The sequence below is a fragment of the Nanorana parkeri genome, unplaced genomic scaffold (genome assembly GCF_000935625.1).
Source record: "Nanorana parkeri isolate BGI_ZX_2015 unplaced genomic scaffold, ASM93562v1 scaffold727, whole genome shotgun sequence".
Taxonomy (NCBI): domain Eukaryota; kingdom Metazoa; phylum Chordata; class Amphibia; order Anura; family Dicroglossidae; genus Nanorana; species Nanorana parkeri.
This window is the reverse complement of record NW_017306995.1, coordinates 340993-361190: the sequence shown is the minus strand read 5'-3', so window position 1 is coordinate 361190 and position 20198 is coordinate 340993. Positions and strand designations below refer to the sequence as shown.

Sequence of the window (20198 nt, the reverse complement as noted above, 5' to 3'; positions counted from 1 at the left end):
GTCAGCAAGCCAGGCTGCCTAGGAACAAGTGAAGCCGGGAGGCGGGTTTACCCAGCTACCTGATCGGCTAGGAATCCGGCTTCACTTGTTGCTAGGCGAAGCCAGATGGCACCTCATGACTCACCACCCGACTTCCTGATTGGTCAGGAAGCCAGGCAGCCTCTGAAGCCAGAGTTCTTTCGCTAGAACACCAGCTTCACAGGCAATCAGTAAGCTGTGCGACAGGTCCTGATCCACCACCCGACTTCCTCATAATCAGCGCACAATGCACCGGTATATATATTGGTACTCGATACTGAAAAACCAGTAACGGTGCATCCCTAGTTAAAACTATTGAGTTTCCTCACTTGCTGTATGTCAGACATCAGAAAAGGTAGTGATGGGTCACATGCAGTAATAATAGAACATTTTGGTATAGAGTGTGAAGGGTTAAGAACTGATCAGGTTTTTACTGTTCTGTGTGTCCTATTTGGGGAGATTATTTTTTTTAACTTCCTGTCCAGCAGACAAAACAGGAAGTGAGGGTAACCTTCCCAAAGGGATTAAAAACCACATTTAAAACTTGACTGAGCTTACAACCCTTCCTCACTTTTGCCTGCAGTTGGCCTTTATTTAAGTTTCTACAGTTTTACAGATTTCTATTGCTTTAGGTTTACTGGCCCTTTAAGGAAACGTAACACGATCATGAAAAAAAAATGAGTTGCGCTATGACTATGTACAGCTTGCTCCATAGACCACAGGTCAAACATTCTGGATTCCAAACTGGCCAACAGTTCTACATGCAGAAAACTGCTGCACAGAGTGGCTTGTGTTCAGCTACTCCAAGAATCCTTATCTCTGCTATATGATCTCCGATGGTGCCTCTTCTGCTTATGACCGGGCCTTGGCTTCAGATCTCTGCTTCGGTGACTACTACGTTCACAGCTACTGCTTCTTGTGTGTGGGCTGCAATCTCTAGAGGAATGCTTCTTGTGGGACTTCTTTGCTTTTTTGTGATAGTCCTCGTCTCTGCTTAAGTCCCGCTTCGGTTTTGATTTAGGTTTGTGTTCTTTGTCCTGAGAGTGTACATGGTTGCTGGTTACGTCTGACTCAATGTGAACATGTGGCTCACCTTTGCTTTGGTGAGTTTCGACTTCATTTAGCCAGGAAGTGGGATCATCACTTGCTGAATAATTATGCTGGATAGTATTGCCAAGAATGCTGGTGAGGGAGTATAGAGGTCTACCTGGATTAATGTCATATATCTGTTTACATTCCTGTGGTGCGGTGGCCTCCAAACAGACCCCATTTACAACATGGGGGTTGGAATTTGCATAGTGAATGTGTGGCCTGAGTGACTCATATTCTGATAGCGTTTGTGTTGAGGTAGATGTGAAAGAGCTTGCTAAGTGGTCTTGGAGGAGATTTTCACTGGGTGTGAAAGGATAACACTGTGGCAGTTGAGACTCCTCTTTCATCTGAGAGGCAGCGCATACATTTCTGTTAAGGAAACTATTCACAAGTTTCTCTCTCAATTCTCTCTCTTTGCGGAATAAAATTAAGGTACGCTGCTTCTCTTCTTCCACTCGTCTTAGCTCTGCCTCCTGCTCTCTTCTTCTCTCTTCCAGATGGAGAAGGTGAATCCTTTCTGCCTCTTTCTCTTCCTGTTCACGAATCTTGGTGGCCTGCAAAACACCAAGACAATGTGGTCAGTACAAATGAATGATTCCAGACAGCTTGTGTCTGCTTTATGAAAGGAGAAATCTCATAACCTGCAATTCCCACACTGCTTCATTTAAGAGGACCATTGTGATGTGTAATCACACGGAAATGCTATCTGTAAACAGACTTAAGACAATACACATCCACCACAGCTGTGGTCTGTAGTGACACAAGGACCAGCACAAGGAGCCACAGCATGCAGGCATCTACACACCCTAAAGTTTTGGGTATTGGATGCTTTATAAAAGGGCAAAGACTAGAGTGACCATGCGCTGGACTGGTAAAGCTATCCAGACACCTTTTGATTTCTCAAATTCAGCCTCCTGGACTGAACAAGAGAAATCATTTCCCACTATCCAAGCAAACAGTGTGGATTAAAGGAGAACTATGGGGTCAGGGCTTTTCCCCATAGTTCTCCTAAGGGTAACGGGAGGACACAAACTAGCCCCCTACCGTCACCCTAGGCTCAAGATACTGAGACGCCGCAGCCGGGACGGATCCAGACATTACTGTCGAGATCCATCCAGCTGCCTCTGCCTATCTAGAGGCAGAGCCAGCTGTGCCCGCCCCCTCCCCCGTCCGTTCCGCCAGTCAGCGCTGGAGGATCGGACAGGGGAGGGGGAATCCCTGCGGGGAGCCGTGACAGTCACGGCTCTCTGCAGGGATAGATCGAGAAGTGAGCAAGCGACGCTATGTGTTCGCTCACTTCCTGATCTATTGAGCCGACCTGTGACACTTTCATTGTATCACATAGGCGGCGGTGGCAGCCCACTTACCAGGAATCGTCCAAAACTCAAGCAGTGCATGGCCAGTTTGAGTATTAGTCTTCTCTTACACAATGCCTTTACTCTTCTATAAATAAGCAACAGGGTCTTTACAGGAAAGCAAAAAAGATACCCTAATTGGACTAGCATTCCAGTAGATAAAATTGTAATGTAGTGAAAGCTGTGTGCTGTGATTTCGGCAGTTTATAAGGACACTTAAATTGCATTTCTGGTGTAAAATATTGCACAGTTATTTACGATGTGTATTTAAATAGTTAGGAAGCAAAATGCCAAAAGAAAAATCGGAGAAGGTGAGGAAGGAAAGAATTCAAGATTTAAAAAGAAACAATTTGTATAAAAGAAAAAAATCCACTTGCAAAGATGCTCAACATCTACTGTAATGAATATGGTCTATATTCTAACCAACCAGGTTCTTTTTTCCCGGACAGAGATGAGGTATGCTCAGGCTTCACCTTTCACCCAAATGCTATTGTGAATCCTAGTAGCTAGACCTTAAAAAGTCTTTAACACGCTTCTTAAGTTTTACTGGGTTTGAACTTGAGTATACTTACGTTTAAACCCGTTATTGGGTTTGTTCATGATTTCATTTGAACGACTTGTAATCACATTTGGTTCAAATACTAAGATGTGCTTGCTTTTTGCTATACACAATCTGGACATGTATATCTGTCTAATGGAGGGAAACGCACAGTGGATTATCTCGCATGATATATCTATTGAAATGTATGACCTGGAATGGATCATATCCACGCATACTTACTATTCGCCTTAGTGGTCCCTAGCAATGTTGTCTAACTGATCTTTTCAAATGTGACTGTTACAAAGTGGGATTGCCTCGATCAATCTGTTTGTACCCTCTCTGTGAGTTTCTTATTATTGTCCACCTGACGGAATTTACTGTATATTGTAAACCTTACATTGTTTGTATGATAATAAAAAAAGGTTATTAAAAAAAAAAAAGTCTTTAACAGGTGGGTAAAGATGGAACTCAAGTGCAGACATCTTACTGCCGGTGTTTTCAAAACATAAAAAGTGTGTAAATCAATCTGCAAGCGTCTATGGAATAGTAAAAAGATCAGTAATGAGTGAACCAACCCAGTATAACTAGGAGTTGTCCTGAGAAAGGAAACAAAATCCCCTATAGGTACATACACTATATTGGCAAAAGTATTGGCACACCCCTCCAAATCATTGGATTCAGCTGTTCCTATCACCTCCATGGTCACAGGTGTATAAAATCAAGGACCTAGGGATGCAGACGCTTCTACAAACATTTGTGAAAGAATGGGTCGCTCTCAGGAGGAAATCCCGCGATCGTACGACAATCGTGCAGTGTATGGAAGGCGTGCGACCGTTTCTACTGTACGGTCGCACGTCTTCCGTCGAACCAGCATGCTAGAAAATCGTATGATTCTCGGCGAGTTAGTGGCGTGCATGTTCGACAACTGCCGAACGGGCCTGTGTGCGTACGCGCACACTGCCCGTTTGCAGTCATCGTAAGCCTGCCCCTCATTACAGTCATCGGAAGCCCGCCCCTCAGGGGGGCGGGCTTGCAATGATCGCAAGTATGATCTGCGTGTCCAAGATGGGCAGATCGTACGTTTTTTAAAGTACTTTACAACCCTTGCAGGACTTTTGTAAAGTGTATGGCCACCTTTAGCCAGGAAGTGGTAGGCCACGTAAAATGACAGAGCAGGGTCAATGCATGCTGAAACGCACAGTGCGCAGAAGTGGCCAACTGCCTGCAGAGTCAATAGCTACCGACCTCCATGGCTGAGCAGCTGCATCCAAGCCTTACATCACCATGTGCAATGCAAAGTGTCGGATGCAGTGGTGTAAAGCACGCCACCACTGGAGGTGTGTTCTCTGGAGTGATGAATCACGCTTCTCTGTTTGGCAATCTGATGGACGTGTCTGGGTTTGGCGGTTGCCAGGAGAACAGTACTTGGCTGACTGCATTGTGCCAAGTGTAAAGTTTGGTGGAGGGGGGATTATGGTGTGTCATTGGTATACAGGGTTGGGCTTGGCCCCTTAGTTCCAGTGAAGGGAACTCTTAAGGCATCAGCATACCAAGACATTTTGGACGATTTCATGCTCCCAACTTTGTGGGAACAGTTTGGGGATGGCCCCTTCCTGTTCCAACATGACTGCACCAGTGCACAAAGCAAGGTCCATAAAGACATGGATGAGCGAGTTTGGGGTGGAGGAACTTGACTGGCCTGCAAGAGTCCTGACCTTAACCTAATAGAACACCTTTGGGATGAATTAGAGCGGAGACTGCGAGCCAGGCCTTCTCATCCAAAATCAGTTCCTGACCTCACAAATGCGCTTCTGGAAGAATGGTCAAACATTCCCATAGACACACTCCTAAACCTTGTGGACGCCTTCCCAGAAGAGTTGAAGCTCTTATAGCTGCAAAGGGTGGGCCAACTCAATATTGAACCCTACGGACTAAGACTGGGATGCCATTAGAGTACATGTGCGTGTAAAGGCAGGCAACCCAATACTTTTGGCAATATAGTGTATATACATTGCAAAGATTTCACACTTTTTGCAGATTTATTCCCTTCTTTGTTCTAAACAAATTGCAGTCTCTTCTACTATGTACTTTCATCCACTGTTTTCTGAAAAGGAAGGTATCTCCTTATTATCAGCTCCTGAACAAATCAGTGCTCTGCTATGAAAAGCTGCAGCATCAACATTTTTAATATCTTTTGACTTGATGTTTTTCATTTGCAGCATAGCCTTATTAGTTTTCCTCTGATAAGCATATAAAATCCCTTGTACTTATGTCCTTGCAGCAGTCCTCATGTCTATGCCCCCTGCATACTCTTTCACATTCAAACCATAATGACGCTGAAAAAGGGGTGGGTAACTCCGGCTCTCCAGCTGTGCTTCAACTTCAAATCCCAACATGCCCCTGGGAGTCATGCCTGTAACTGTTAGTCTTGCAATGCCTCATGAGACTTGCAGATCCACAACAGCTGGAGGGCCAGAGTTGCCCACCCTGCTCTGCAGCATCATTAAAAAAAAACCTACAGGATGTAACACTGCAGTGTCATCCCACTCTGGGTTCTTTGAATGAGAAAAAGCGCACAGAGAAAAGATTAACTGAGGAAAGAAAAATAAGGCCACGCCTTCACACTTCTGCAGTATATTGTGGTAACATACATGGTAATGTTCAGTATTCATTTTGAACAGACCGCCATTGCAGCACAAAGCCAAGAACAAGGAAGACGCAGCCGGATTCTAATGATGAAGACAAGGTAGTAATGCGAGACCTGGTATCTGGTAGCAGAACTGCAGAGTGCAGCAGAACACCGGATTTACACCGGAGCTACACATGTTAGCTGCAGCTAATCCAGCACACAAGGTGTGGGTGTGTGTGTGTGTGTGTGTGTGTGTGTGTGTGTGTAAGGGGGTGAAGAACATAACCGTCTCTGCTGCTAAAAAAAACCCAACAAGTTTGATTAGACAGGGACACCTTCAAAGTCAAGTCCAATCCAAGAGCTTTGTGTAGAGTTCATTTTTATCTATGTACTGTATTTTTCTTTAAGAAATTCGAACACTGAACATTGTAAATAAGAGAATGATTTAACAAAACAAAAATTCCCTACTATCAGTAAAGTGCGCACTAAAGCAAATCTGATTACTATTCATGAGCCGTTGTCAAGGCTTTGCTAATATAGTAGCTTTAAAAACCTGGCGATTGTAGGAGCAGATCATGAATAAGCCTTTTTTTTTTTTAAATCCATTATATAAAAACAGAAAGCACACTCTCACCTTCACTCTGCTTAGAAGCTCTACAATTAACCTGATGGACTGCAAATTCCTCTGAGACAATAGGAGCTTTCTCTCTTCAAATCGGATCTTCTCCTGCAATCTCTTTTGCTCCTCCGCTTGCAGTTTTTGCAGCTTTTTCTTGTTCTTGCGAGCTTCCCGTTCTCGTTGTTTATCCTCCTTCTTTCTGATCTTCTCTAGACGCTTTTTCTCTTTCTCAATCTCTTCCAGTTCCTTTTGTTTTCTAAAATGCAACAAATCAACGTTAGTCCTTGCGGCAACAATAATGAAAGAATGGATTCCAGACATCTCTCCTGCTCTACTGATAAAGCTCCTCATATCATATATTCGGAAGCAATCAGTGCCCAAAAGGTTTTCTTTTTTTTCACCACATACAAAAGCACAAACTGTTCTGCTTATACAAAGTAAACTCCCAATAGGAAGAACTGGCATCTGCTTAGCGTCTACACCCTCCATAAATACCAAGGGGGTTTAAAAAGACAATACCCAGCTGATCATATTACCACTCCGGTGTCCTAAGGTTCCACACAGATCCCTCATATTCCAAGATTTTCCCTATCATTTGTCTAGTACTATAAATGGATGACAACAGAAATGTATTTTCTCTGCTACTACATTAAATACATACCGAATGTGGTTTTAAGTACACAGGTACTAGCTAAAACATGGCTGCCAATGCCAACCTCCCCTTTGGCATCTATACTTTACAGTGTATCTAAACCCATGAACAAAAGTGTAATATATTGCAGCTTACCAGACTTTAGATGGCTGCATTTGTTTGTTTTTATTCATTTTCACTTAGTAATCCCACCTATAGCACACCTACTATCCTAAGGTGACAAAGCTAAATCACCATACAGTATTAATGGAAGAGTAGCATTGTCTCTATAAGACAGCAGTCTGTTAGTACTATGGAACACCTTCCTCTCTCATAACATTGGGGGGGTTGCTTTCCCAGTCCACAGAGACCAATGGGAACAACGCTGACAGTCATCAGAGGAAGAATGCACAAGAATGTATCAGCTTCCAAGATTTCTGGCAGGATTAACAGGTATTTGTTTGCACATATTAAATAGATTTAACATAAGGCTTTCAAATGGTATATTTACCAGAGCAAAGTTAGTAAATGAGAGGATTGCGGTATGTAAATTATCTTTATTTTACCTAGAGTTCTGCTCTAACAATAATTTCCGTTACATGCACATATTGCCATATTTTTTTTTAATTCCAAGAATAAATTATTGATTTATAGTCCAATTTTTCTTATCTATGCAAAAGCATTGCCTTTTTGCACAGTTTAGAAATATATACTCTTGTTCTCGGGTGCATTTATGACGATCGTATTTTAATTGCTTCTCTTTTTGTTGGAGCGATCACCAAGTATTTGGGATTGATGGTATTTTTTGCAATAAATCCTAAATTGAAGCACAGTTACAAATACTTATTATACCAGTTACCCTTTATTATTGTGCTTTAGATTCAATTTAATAAAGCCTACAATTTTTCAACACTTAATTAGGGTGGACTTACTTATACCATTTAGGGGAGGACAGAAAACTCAATACCTAAAAAAAAGAAAGAGTTCAGGAAAGAGGTATACGTCAGTTACTTATACATTGTCCTTTGATAGTGTAGCTGATCCTAAATCTTAGCTTTCCTGCGGTGTCACCCCTTACAGTCCCTGAGCTCTGCATCATTTCAGCTGAAGTAATTGGCCCCATAGAAATTCCATGAGGACTTCTCAATTACCAGAAATTTTCCTAACCACATTATCAAAATTTCTCATTCAAGTATGACCTTTCTTTGCTAGCTACAGTATACTCGCTACTAGAATTTTGATACAATACATTAAACTCCATGGGGATTGGCTAATTTTGGATAAATGTAGTTTCTGGTTTCTTGAGAGCTACTATTAAAAAATAGGTCTAACTAATGCCATATCGCATACTATACCATACCAAACTATGTATTGATTTTAGGGCTGCAACAACTAATCAATTAAATCAATGAGAATAGTTGGCAACTATTTTCATTATCGGTTAGTTGGTTGGAGAGAAGGTGAGAGAGCGATCGAGCGAGAGGAGAGAGAGCACGAGAGGAGAGAGAGAGCACGAGAGGAAAGAGAGAGAGAGAGCGAGCACGAGAGGAGAGAGAGAGCGAGCACGAGAGGAGAGAGAGAGCGAGCACGAGAGGAGAGAGAGAGAGAACGAGAGGAGAGAGAACGAGAGGAGAGAAAGAGAGCGAGCACGAGAGGAGAGAGAGAGAGCACGAGCACGAGAGGAGAGAGAGAGAGCACGAGAGGAGAGAGAGAGCACGAGAGGGGAGAGAGAGCACGAGAGGAGAGAGAGAGCACGAGAGGGGAGAGAGAGAGCACGAGAGGGGAGAGAGAGAGCGCGAGAGGGGAGAGAGAGAGCACGAGAGGGGAGAGAGAGAGAGAGCACGAGAGGGGAGAGAGAGAGCACGAGAGGGGAGAGAGAGAGCACAAGAGGGGAGAGAGAGAGAGCACTGTCTGCAGTGCCATTGACATGAATGGCTCTGACATGCCCCCTCCCACCCCAGAATGCTGCCCCACTTGATCTATGCGATCCAGTGCGTTTCAGGCGTGAACCACACCGAACGCACTGGATATGGTGTGACAGGGCCCTTATGCCATGCAAGAAGATTGTTACACCTGAATGGTAAAATGAATACATTTCTGGGGATAAACATACATTCCACTAGTGTCTCCCCATATTATGGGACATGGACCACTGTGGTAAATGTCTTCACTTTGGGAACGATGAGGCAAGGTTTGACTGTTAAACGCAGTGCTAGATGGAGCTTGCAGAAGAAAACTTCTGAGACAAGTACCTTTAAAGGTCAATTGAACTTGCATTTTAAAGCCTATCTCTAGGTATAAAAAAAGAAAAAAAACTACCCTTGTAGTGTGGCTACCCCTTAACCGCATGGGTTCACTACTTGTTTTAGTCTAGGGGGATTCAGTAAAGCAGTTTTACTTACCCGATTCCTGCTCCCCCCATGGTCAGAACTCATCTCATTACCCTCTGCTGTGGGTCATTAACGGCACCTAGGCATCGTCATGTATAATGCAGGGCTACGGGCCCTGCATATGCACATGACATCAGCAAGCCTCCTACCGTCAAAATGGAGGGGAAAAAAGGCTGCGGGCACAGCACTTAAAACAAGAGGTAGCGGGGATCTGGTAAGTAAATGTCCTTTACACAGGCTCCCTAGACAAAAACAAGCAGTTAACCCATGCAGTGCTGGGGTAGCCCCACTGGAAGATTATGTTTTCCTTTCATCTGGAAATAGGCTTTAAATAAAGTAAAATAAACTCTCTGTGCATTAAAACAAAAGTCACAGTAACAGTAAAGCATCCAGCTCACCCCCCAGGAGAGGATGCTGGAGAGGAGGACCGTTATGCTCTGTGTAAGAGCAGTGGTCGGATAATCCCTCCGAGTCAGAGCTAGAGCTGTGCAATCAAACTTCATGCTTCCTGTAAAGTGCATAGCTCTGACTCCTAGGTGACGAGTCAGACCACCACAGAGAGACTGCTGCTTCTGCAAGGCCTGCTGGAGAACAGGATGCTTTACTTACAAACCAATTGTAGTTCTTTCCACAACTTTAATACACAAAGATTATTCAGCCAATTTAAAATGCAAGTTAAGTTATGCTTCCTTTAATGACTAGGCACTAGAGGGACACCTTCAATTTAAACCGTAAAGTAGTACGTGGGCCATTGGTGGCCATTTTTGGGAGAACAATGACAAGCTGGAAATTTGACTACAGATATGAATGGCAACAAATGGAATACGCATTAGGTATGCAGAGTGACAGGGACGAGAGGCCACACAAAAATTCAGAGTCAGCAGGCATGTAGTACAAGCAACCTGAAAATACACCACAACAGTTGAGGTCGTGGTCACATACGATAATAGAATAAAATTGCACACAATGAAAAGTTCCCTGTACTGTTTTCTACACTATAAAAGTCTCTAAACTAAATGTTTTAGTCATCTAGCTATTACCGTTCCTCTTCTTTTTGTCTTTCTTCTGCTTCCTTCTGTTTTCTCTTTTGCTCCTCTCGACGTTCTTCAAGTTCTTGCAATTTCTGTCGCTCGAGATGACGCTTTTTAATAGATGTCTCAGTCAGATGCTTTGTTTTATCAAAGGAAACCTGGAAGTGAAAAAAATGGTAAAAGGTTTTATTTCCATTTATTTAATTTAAAGTGAAAAAGAAAATCCCCTAAATAAATCAAGTCTGATGGCAATGTATTAGGTCTTCTAATTTTTCAGCCAATTGAAAACTTTTTACGCAATACATGCATACAAAATGTATTTTCAGCATTAACTACCAGGTGAGCTGCACTCTGGAGGGTGTTGGTGGTGAAGGCACTTTATGGACTATTGATGATAGCAGGTGTGGAGGAATGGTGGGAACCACATACTGAATAACACCAGAGAGATTGTGGATGTGGTGCAAGACTCTAACAAACTCTTTTTCTAATTAACTTTGTATAATTTCACTTTTGATGATTTATGTTTTTGTACGATTTAATATTGGGTCACTTATCATAGAGCGTGGCACAAACTTACAAGGGGTTTGTAATTTAGCATCACGCTAACTTAGTGCTTGCTGCAGAGGATAAATATTGGTGTGAGGTCTGGATGCTTTAGTTTTGTAACATTACTGCTTGTTTCAGCTGTCTATTCCTGAATGGGAAGATCTGTCTATTATAACCACCTGAGCAAATCTCCAGATGGGGAAAGCTGCAGTGTCTGCATCACTTTAATAGACAAGCCTAAGGGAGTATCTAGCCAAACATTACATTTCCATTGCTGGGGCTGCCTAAACTTTTACTTCTATCAAAGTGCAGACCTTTGAGAAAAAAAAATCAGTGATCTAATCACAGAAGCAGGAAATTAAATTTCTATTCCCATTCTGTTCAGCAACAGTGTCCAGAACACCTCCAATGTGTGTATTAATTCCCCGGAGCCACCAGAGCATCTGCTAGGGGGACCCTTGTACCTGGGTACAAACCTGTCTAGTTTGTTGTGGAACGTGGAGGCCATATCCAATTTCCCCCACCTGCGACACAGTCCTTAATTCTCTGGGTGTTGTAACCAGTGTCCTGGGTCTAAGCATGGCCAGCTTGAAAGTGAAGATCTGCCCAAGAGAAGATTCACTCTACCTTTCTTGCTACAGTAAGACTTCTAGCTCTAGGATGTTTATCTAAGAGACTAGATTCCTCCAAGGACCAAGTCCCATGCACAAGCAAGGTCCTCAGAGCTCCTTCACAGCTAGAAAGGCTAGCATGTGTCATGGAAATCTTCCAAATGACAGGAAAAGACTTCCAAAATTCCAGAGTCACACTACTAAGCTACCAAGCCAGAGATAAGGAGGCTCAAAAGGAGGCTACCATCAGCCCCAAGACTGTCATGCTGGAGCAAAAAGTCAGGACGACTTCTGGACTGAGGAGTTTAAACTTGAGACCAGAGAAGCTGAAATTTCTCCTGGGGAAGAAAGACTAAATTGAGACGCGTCCAGGACCAGACCGCAGATACTCCAAGCAATGAGAATCAGATCCAACAGCAATTTGTAATGGTTCAGGAACCACTTGACTTCTGAATAGTAAGAGATAGGTTGTCCCACAGAGTCCTCACCAACTGTTCCCTCAACAGGAGGTGTTCTAAGTATTCCTCAATGGAATACCATGAGAATGCAACAGGGCTAACAAAAGGAGCTAGCACTTTAAACACCTGAATTATCAAGACGGGGCTGCAAGGCAGGGCCACAAATTGGTAGCGTAGGGGCCCCACAGCAAAGTACAGAAATTGCTGATGTACTGGAAAGATGGGTAAATTCGATTAAGCCTACTCACAGAGTCTTCAGAGGCAGGTAAAGCATTAAGGCAATGCAGTAGCTCTGGACCTGGAGAGCGCTCTGCAGCTAACTTTTACCAGAAATTAGTCTGCAATTCATCCCACGCAATACCCAGTCCCCAACAGTTACTTTCTGGCTAGCCGCATAGTCGAGCACATTCCGAACGAGGTCATCTGTGCTGGATAGCCGCTAATTAAGGAAAACATTCAGTAGCGTAAAGAGAAAAAAAATCCTGGAAGAAAAATCCCAGTTAGACTTACCGGTAACAGTGTTTCTGAGAATCTTCCAGGACAGCAACCTGAGAGATGATTGGTTCTCCCATCTACAGGAAACACAAGTAGCAACCCCTCCCACCCCCCTCATCCCTCAGTAGAGATTAAAGTAAAGTACCATGCTAATATACACCACAAACAAGGGTGGGAAGTAGACCTGCTGCCCTAAAAGATTCTTAGAAACACCATTACCAGTAAGTCTAACTGGGATTTTCCTCAATAATCTTCCAGGACAGCAACCTGGGAAAATAATCAGGTAAACCAACAGGCCTATCTTAGGGCGGGAAAACAGTCTGCAGAACCTTCCTGCCGAAGGCTTGATTTTGCTGCGGCAGGATCTCCACCATGTAGTGTGTCACAAAGGTGTCCTGAGTTGACCAAACCGCAGTTCTGCAGATCAGCTCCATTGAAGCGCCCGCTCTCTCTGCCCATGAAGTAGCCAAAGATCGGGTAGAATGTGCCTAAATGCATGTAGGGACTTCTAATCCTTCATTCTTATATACAAATACAATAGTTTGTCTAATCCACCTAGTGGAACAGGAAGTTACATATCCCTTCTTTGTCCCTCCAAATAAGACAAAAAACGTACTAGTTTTTTTTAACGCTCTTTGACAATCCCACTGAGACAAAAGGAAAACTTGAAGTGGCCCGGAGTGTAACTGTGCCTATGTCAGGGCCGGAATTGAGGAAGTCATGACTCCCAAAATGTTCATTATTTCTCTTAGTGACTCTAGTGACTCTACTAGGCCTGTCGGATCAGAGACAGGACACCGGTGATCTGTTCTTCTGTCAGAAAAATAATCTGTGAATCAGAGTCTATATGTTAACCCAGAAAAATGCTGGATTGATCTGGAATCAAAGAGGACTTCTCCACATTTAGAATCCACCCAAGCCCGCTCAGAGAGCCTGTGACCTTCTGCAAATCCTGTAATATTTCTGTTCTGGATGGAGCGAATAAAAGAAGATTGTCTAAATAAGGGATGAGATATCCTTTGTAAGTGCAGATGTGCTACAACCTCTGCCAAAATGTTTGTAAAAATCAGCTAGACCAAAAGGCATGGCCCTGAACTGATAATGTAACATTTGCTTCTTTGTCTGAACTGAAAATCTCAGAAACCTCTGATGTTTCAGGTAAATTGGTACGTGAAGGTATGCGTCCTTCAAATCCAAAGTAACCATGAACACCTCCGTCTGTAAAAGCCTTAGAATGGAATAAATGTTTTCCATTTTGAAAGTTTTGGCTACCACTAAAAATTGGTTCATTTTCTTCAAATTCAAAATTAATCGGGACCTGTTTCCCGGCTTTGGGACTAAGAAGACATGGGAAGAAATGTCTGAAAAAGTTCTTCCTTTGGAACCTGAACAATGACTTTCTGAGACACTAGATTTAAAATACAATCCATCACGGCTGCTGCCTTCCCCTGATCCCTGGATCTCGGGGTTAGGAAAAAAATTGGAGGAGGAAGACTGTCGAACTCTAACCGATAACCCTCTCTGATGGATGAGAGTCAGAATATAATGGTTTTCTATCATTTTTAACCATTCCTGATAAAAGAGTGACAGTCTTCCCAATACTTCTAGTCTGGCGTCATAGTGGAGGATTCTGGAGCAGTAAAGAGGAGACCTGCCTTCTGTTTAGGTTTGAAAGTCCACCTTTTCCTCTGCTCCTCACTTTTTCCCCCCATAGGCCTCCGATTCTTGGAATCTTTGAATCTGCGAAAACGAAAATTCTTCCTTTTCACGGGAAACGTCTTACTCTTTTCTGAGGATCTGGCCAAGACATTGTCTAAACCAGAACCAAAGAGTAAGCCCCCTCAAAAGGTAGAACACATAACTTAGTCTTAGAGGAAATATCACCATCCCAGGCTTTTAACCAGACCGCCCTTCTAGCTGTATTGATAAGGGTCGCAGATCTAGCAGAGGCTCGCACAGACTCAGCTGCTGCATCAGCAAGGTGGGAAACTGCTTTCCCTATTGCTGAAAGGGATTCACCAATCTGTTCTGCGGGAACTCCCTGGGACATGTGCTGAGATACTCTTTCTAGCCATAAGCCCATATTTCTTTCTACGCATGTAACAGCCAAGACTGGAGCCATAGACGACATATTGGCATCCCAAGCCCTGCATAGTAAAGCTTCCATCTTATGATCCAATTGGTCCTTAAGATTCCCAGAAACTTCAAAAGATAAATCTGAAGTTTTAGAAACCCGAGAGAGCTGCATCTAATTAAGGACATTATAAAACATGTGTCCTCATCTTCCTTTCCGAAAGGGAATCTTCTTTTCCTGAATACCAAAAACTTTCTCTCAGGGTCCTTTCATTCTCCCAGGCCTAAGTCTTTTAGGGATTGATGCATCGGGAATACTCTGCCCTGAGCTTCATGTAATCCCCTATAAACCCTGTCCTGAACAGACACTGGTTTAGGCAGGTCAGGGATTTGCTCTGTAACATATATTAGACTGTAATGATAATCCATATCCTCAAATGGGGAGTGCCTAGTTGGTTTGGTTTCTACTGTATCCTCCCCCTCCAATGCCTCCCCCCCTCCTCTACAGAGTCATCGGATGAAGCTTCAGATTCTTGCACCTTTCTACTTCCCCGTTGGGGAGTTCCCCTCCTTGAGGATCTTGGTGCAAGACTGAACTGTGAGAAAGCCCTGAAGGCCCAGCAGACACAATAGAGGCAGAGGACACAGGCAGAAATTCTAAAAGAACATTCTTAAAAGATTGAACAGTCGCTACCATCTCAGACCGCATCCCATCCATAAAGCCCTGTATCATGCTAGATGATTCACTGGCTAAACATTTCTGAATACATTTCTCACAGCTTTGCATAAGAATTTGGAAGCTTTACATTACAACTGCCACATCGCTTTTTGACATGCTTAAGGGCTGGAGGCAGAAAGTGGGGCTGCAGAGTGGTTGCTAGGCTTTTCAGTTTCTGCAGGCTCCTATGAAAACAAATGATAGAAATTGATAGAATGATAGAAACCTGCTCTAGACCCACTACTACCGGCTGCACACATCCGTCAGCTTCAGAACAAGGCTTGGATCACAGCTCCGCCGCCAGCCAACCACTTACACTTCCTCTGGAGGGAAAAATAGTCAGCTCACAGCACAGGATCCTTCCCTACACTGCAGGGAGCCAGATAGGACAAACGTAGTTCTGGGGAACCTCAGGTGTCTACCCTCAGATGAAAAAGAGGTACAGAGAACCTGGCAAGAAGAAGGGGAACCCTCTGACTCCAAGGACAAGGCTGAACCTCTTTGGGAAAAAGACACCAGAGCCCTAGAGAAGGGGGACCGCTGACCTCAAGGCCATCCGGACCAGAGAAAATCAGAAAGGTGACAATGTGTAATAAATTAAAATGTTTCAGAAATGAAATCATTTTTGGGTCACGCCTTAATGACCAAGGAAAAATGTGGGTCCCGAGGTTACACAGGTTGAGAACCACTGTCCTAGACGGTAAGAAACACCATCTAAACTGAGGAACAAGGAGGGTGGGAGGGGTTTTTAATCCTCTTGTTAATTGTGTTACCTGTAGATGGGAGAACCAATCATCTTTCAGGTTGATGTCCTGGAAGATGATTGGGGAAGAAAGTGCTAGCAAAATAACTGGTTAGTCTTTACAGCAGCAAGCAGAGCTGAAGAATTGACATCCATCCTCCCAGGGCAATAACCAAAAAAAAACAAAAACTGAGGCATGCTGGTAGTAAGAAGGTACCCTGGGCCTGCCTACAGTTTTTTTGTTTGCCAGTGTCCAATCCTCCTGTAGGTGGCAGCATATCCCAGGTTTAAGACTTCCAGTGTCCTTCAATGGACGAGAAAAGAATAAAACATTCTAAACATCTAGTAATTATCACATCGGACAAGATACACATCCCTACATATTATTTTCAGACTTCCCTAAGTTGATGTCAACAGAGGGTTAGTGGCTCTGTAATTAACAGTAGCAAGATACTCTAGGGTCTGACTGTGAAGATATAAAAAAAAACACATACATAGCAACTTCTCCCAAAGGGATGTCAGGTTATTACAGAAACAAAGAACCCTCTGAGAAATCAGTAAAATGTCTGTCAGGCTTGATAAAGTGGGTTGTACCTTTTCTACACTACATACTTTCCATGCATGCACTCTACACAAGGTTCAATATGGTTTGTACACCACACCTCGAGTCTGTACACTCTGCTGTATTCTCCACATTGATCACTGTATATATACCCTGTTATTGTCTGCTAATACCCCCCAGAGTAGCTAAATACAAAACTATGTTCACCCTCCGCCCAGAACGTCCACATTTTATACGTTTTACATTATTAGTGTGAACAAACAAAGCCTGTTGACCCGCTCTGAATACTCACCTTTATATTACAAGCAATAGCTTTACCATCTTCACCTTTATACATTAGCTTCATACCACGCAAAGCAGTCATGGCCTTTACAAACCCCATATACTCCCTGAACTGTATATAAGCTTCAAAGTTTAGGTGTCCACCAAAACTGAATGTATGGAAGCTTCTGCCAGTCATTTCTTCTCTGTAGGGATCAAGCATGGGGATGTCTACATTCCTGATGTCTCCAAAGAGGCTGAAGATCTTTATAAGGACTTCTTCACTTGGCTTTTCAGATCCACAGTCTTTATTAGCAAACCACTTGCACGGAAGGCCTTCCAAATGGATTGTGTCTGGTCTCTCTCCTGGCAAATTTTCATCCATGTCTGCTGCATCACGGAAGAAAGAGTCCCAGTCGTGCCTGGTAGGAAAATCGATTTTATACTCGGCTGCTCTGACTTTCAGAATGTCGGAGAACCCGCTCAGTTTTATACTCTTGCCATCCAAAGCACTTATAAAAGCCTTCACTAAACCCTTATTGTCTACCTCGCCTTCAAAGCGGATGAAATCCATGGTGCTTTTGGAGATTCGTAATGTAGAAAACTGGTGGTTGTTCACCATGCCTTTCAGACGCTCCATCACTTCCCAGTTGGAGATGGATTTTCCAGGTTGCTTTAGCTGAGGCAGTGTCACGCTGATGACCATCTTTGAGATGGGCTTTAGGAACAGCCCATGCGGCCCACATAGCACGACAGCTTCGGAGGTATCGTGCACTATGGTAGCAGCTGCCATAGTAATTACTTTCCTGTTGGATGACAGATAAACAATTTATGAGCAGCACATATCAATTTAACCCATGCCGTACACAATAATAATGCTAATTTTATATGACAACTTTGCATACTTTTATATTGGAGATATAAACATGCTTATAATTTGACGCAAGTCATACAAGACACACCAATTGCAAGCATACCGCAGAAAAGACTACATAATCTCAAACTCAACCCTTAGCAATAATAGTCCTTTATGCAGCTATTTGAGCACAGCTTTATTAGCTTCCCTGAACAATGTACAAATGATACCGTGTCCAATGAATGGATTATGATACATTCGTACCAGTGGTCCTGATGCAGTCACTACCTGGCAAGCATCATACATGTAATCACATCAAAGCATAACTGTGAACACGTACATGCAAGGGTAGAGAAATTCTCTGTATGTTGCTGAAAAATTACGATTTCTTCAGTCAGAACGGGGTAGAAGCAGAAACCCAATGCTTACACTATAAAACAGCACACAGAAAATGATTGGCCACCTGTAGGAAGAAACTCTCGCGAGCTTATGTCTAATGTCTACATGGAGGGAACAAGAATTGTTAGAACTCTTCTAATAGAAGCCTTACCATAAAGGACACAAATTAAATCTGCTTTCACTTGAAAAATACTTTTCTCGCTAACAAATGAAAGGAGTATTAGTTGTACCTCATCTAAGACTAGAATTTCTCGCCAGCAGAAAAGCAGTCCAAACACACGGAACGATTGGTCATATAGTTAAATAAAACTTTTCCTTAAAATGGAAGTGTATAAAAAGAAATCCCCTGACCTCCAAGGGTCTTCCGGGAAGACTGATGACATCACAGGTCCTGTTTCTTCTCACAGGTCAGTCCTTACCCAATTACTAAAGTGCTCAGTTAATGACTAGTGGTGAGGTTGGGCTTGGTGTGAACCCAGTTTATTGACACCGCAAGCCCATTTAAAAAGGTCACGGCCACCGCTCCTCCCAACTAAGGTTGGGCTCGGACGTGTTCACAGCTCCATATGCCGAGCCCGCCAGGAAGCTGACAGCGCCAATCACAGGCACTGAGACATTTCCCGATCTCTGCAGCTGCGGACCGGGAAAATGTCTCAGCACCTGTGATTGGCGCTGCGCGCTGTCAGCTTCCTGGCAGGCTCCGCACCTGGAGCTGCGAACACGCCCGAGCCCATCCTTACTCCCAACCAAAGGCGCATTCCCTGCACCACAGCTATATGTCACCACAACTGCTGTCACTGACTGGGTCGGGAGGACGGGGTGGAGGTCCCAGTTTTGAGCGAACTGGGTTCTCACCAAGTCCATCGCTAGTAACGACTTGTAAGCACTAGGGCTGTAACAACTAATCCACTAAATAGATAACTGATTATGAGAATAGTTGGCAACTATTCTCATCATGGATTAGTTAGTTGGGGAGAGAGGGAGGGATTTTTCTTACAACCAATCGATTAGTTTAAAAAATAATCGTGCAACTAATTGATTATGAAAATAATCGATAGCTGCAGCCCTAGTAAGCACCAGTCAGTGCAGTCATTCCGTGATCCCTGGGCTGTGTGAAGGTGCCCAGGTCCATGACAGCCAGGTAGTTTAAACAATGCAGCCAGCAGATTAAAAAGACATCTTGTGATGGAAAGTAAATACCTGAAGTTGTCGGGTGTCAGGACCATTATACCAGCAGGTATGGGTGACGGGTAAAGGTCACCCTTGCAGATTAGTGCAGCGTGGACAGGGGGTTTGGTTGGCATTGAGTTGGGGAGGGTGTTGCAAGTTCACCTGTTTTTATTTTTTTGTGAAAAGGTGAACGAATCTTTTAAGTAATGAATTCTTCTAAAAAATGATTCTAAAAAAAAACACCAAATAAAAGAAAAAAAAAGCCCTGGCTGCGATACTAACCTTCTATCGACTCTGTCCCCATAGTCTCCCCAATCCAGCGCTGTGCCTCTTCTGGGTTGCATGACACCCAGCTATTCAAACCACTTACCATGGCCATCAAGAGCCAACCCCCCCTTGGCTCACAGAGGGTGAAGCCACATCATTGTATCGCTCTGTTCTCTAGCATTCAGGGGGAAAGAAGACCTGTCATGTTACATGACCGGACTTGGGACACCTGGGGAAGGGGATACAAAGACCAATATAGGGGAGGGGGGGGGGTTCCTGAGGCTGAAGTTGGCCTTTAAACGTGCAAAAACAAGGCACGTTTACTGTACACCTGACCGATGTTTAAGTCCAGGAACAATTATAATGGGGAAAGTTTCCAGGAATAACCCTGAAAAACCACAGACCGTCCCAGGAAATGAGGGACAACCGGCACCTATTGATTAGAGGGATCCGGCCACTCACCGACAAATGTGTTGCACAATTTACAACACACAAACACGCTGCACAGATAGAACATGAGCCTGTTCAAAACATTTATTACGTTAAAAAGTATCTCCCATGTGTGGGATGACCTGCTCATCATGCAAAGCATACAGTGTGATCCCATTCACAGAGGCCCCTCCGTACACCCAGCGCCGCACACGTACCTCCTCTGTCAGCCCGCTATGCAGGTACCGCTGATACATCCAGCAAGGAAGAACAACGAGTCGCCGTGCATTGTGGGGAAAGGGGCG

The 20198-nt window shown here is 43.6% G+C and overlaps 1 protein-coding gene across 1 annotated transcript; it reads right to left on the bottom strand.

The window, feature by feature from the left end:
- Positions 1–755: 755 nt before the first annotated feature.
- Positions 756–20198, bottom strand: AKAP17A (A-kinase anchoring protein 17A). The gene is made up of 5 exons (XM_018564124.1): positions 20112–20198; positions 16804–17578; positions 10316–10464; positions 6270–6510; positions 756–1664 (listed from the first exon to the last, which is right to left on the bottom strand). Exons 2-5 carry the CDS (start codon positions 17563–17565, stop codon positions 813–815), a joined length of 2004 nt encoding a protein of 667 aa, XP_018419626.1. The 5' UTR covers positions 17566–17578; positions 20112–20198; the 3' UTR covers positions 756–812.

Coding starts and splice junctions, on each gene's coding strand:
- AKAP17A (XM_018564124.1), bottom strand. CDS start 17,565: ATGGCAGCTGCTACCATAGTGCACGATACCTCCGAAGCTGTCGTGCTA. Junction 10,465..16,803: donor CTATTGCTTGTAATATAAAG/GTGAGTATTCAG, acceptor TTTCACTTCCAG/GTTTCCTTTGATAAAACAAA. Junction 6,511..10,315: donor AGACAAAAAGAAGAGGAACG/GTAATAGCTAGA, acceptor GTTGCATTTTAG/AAAACAAAAGGAACTGGAAG.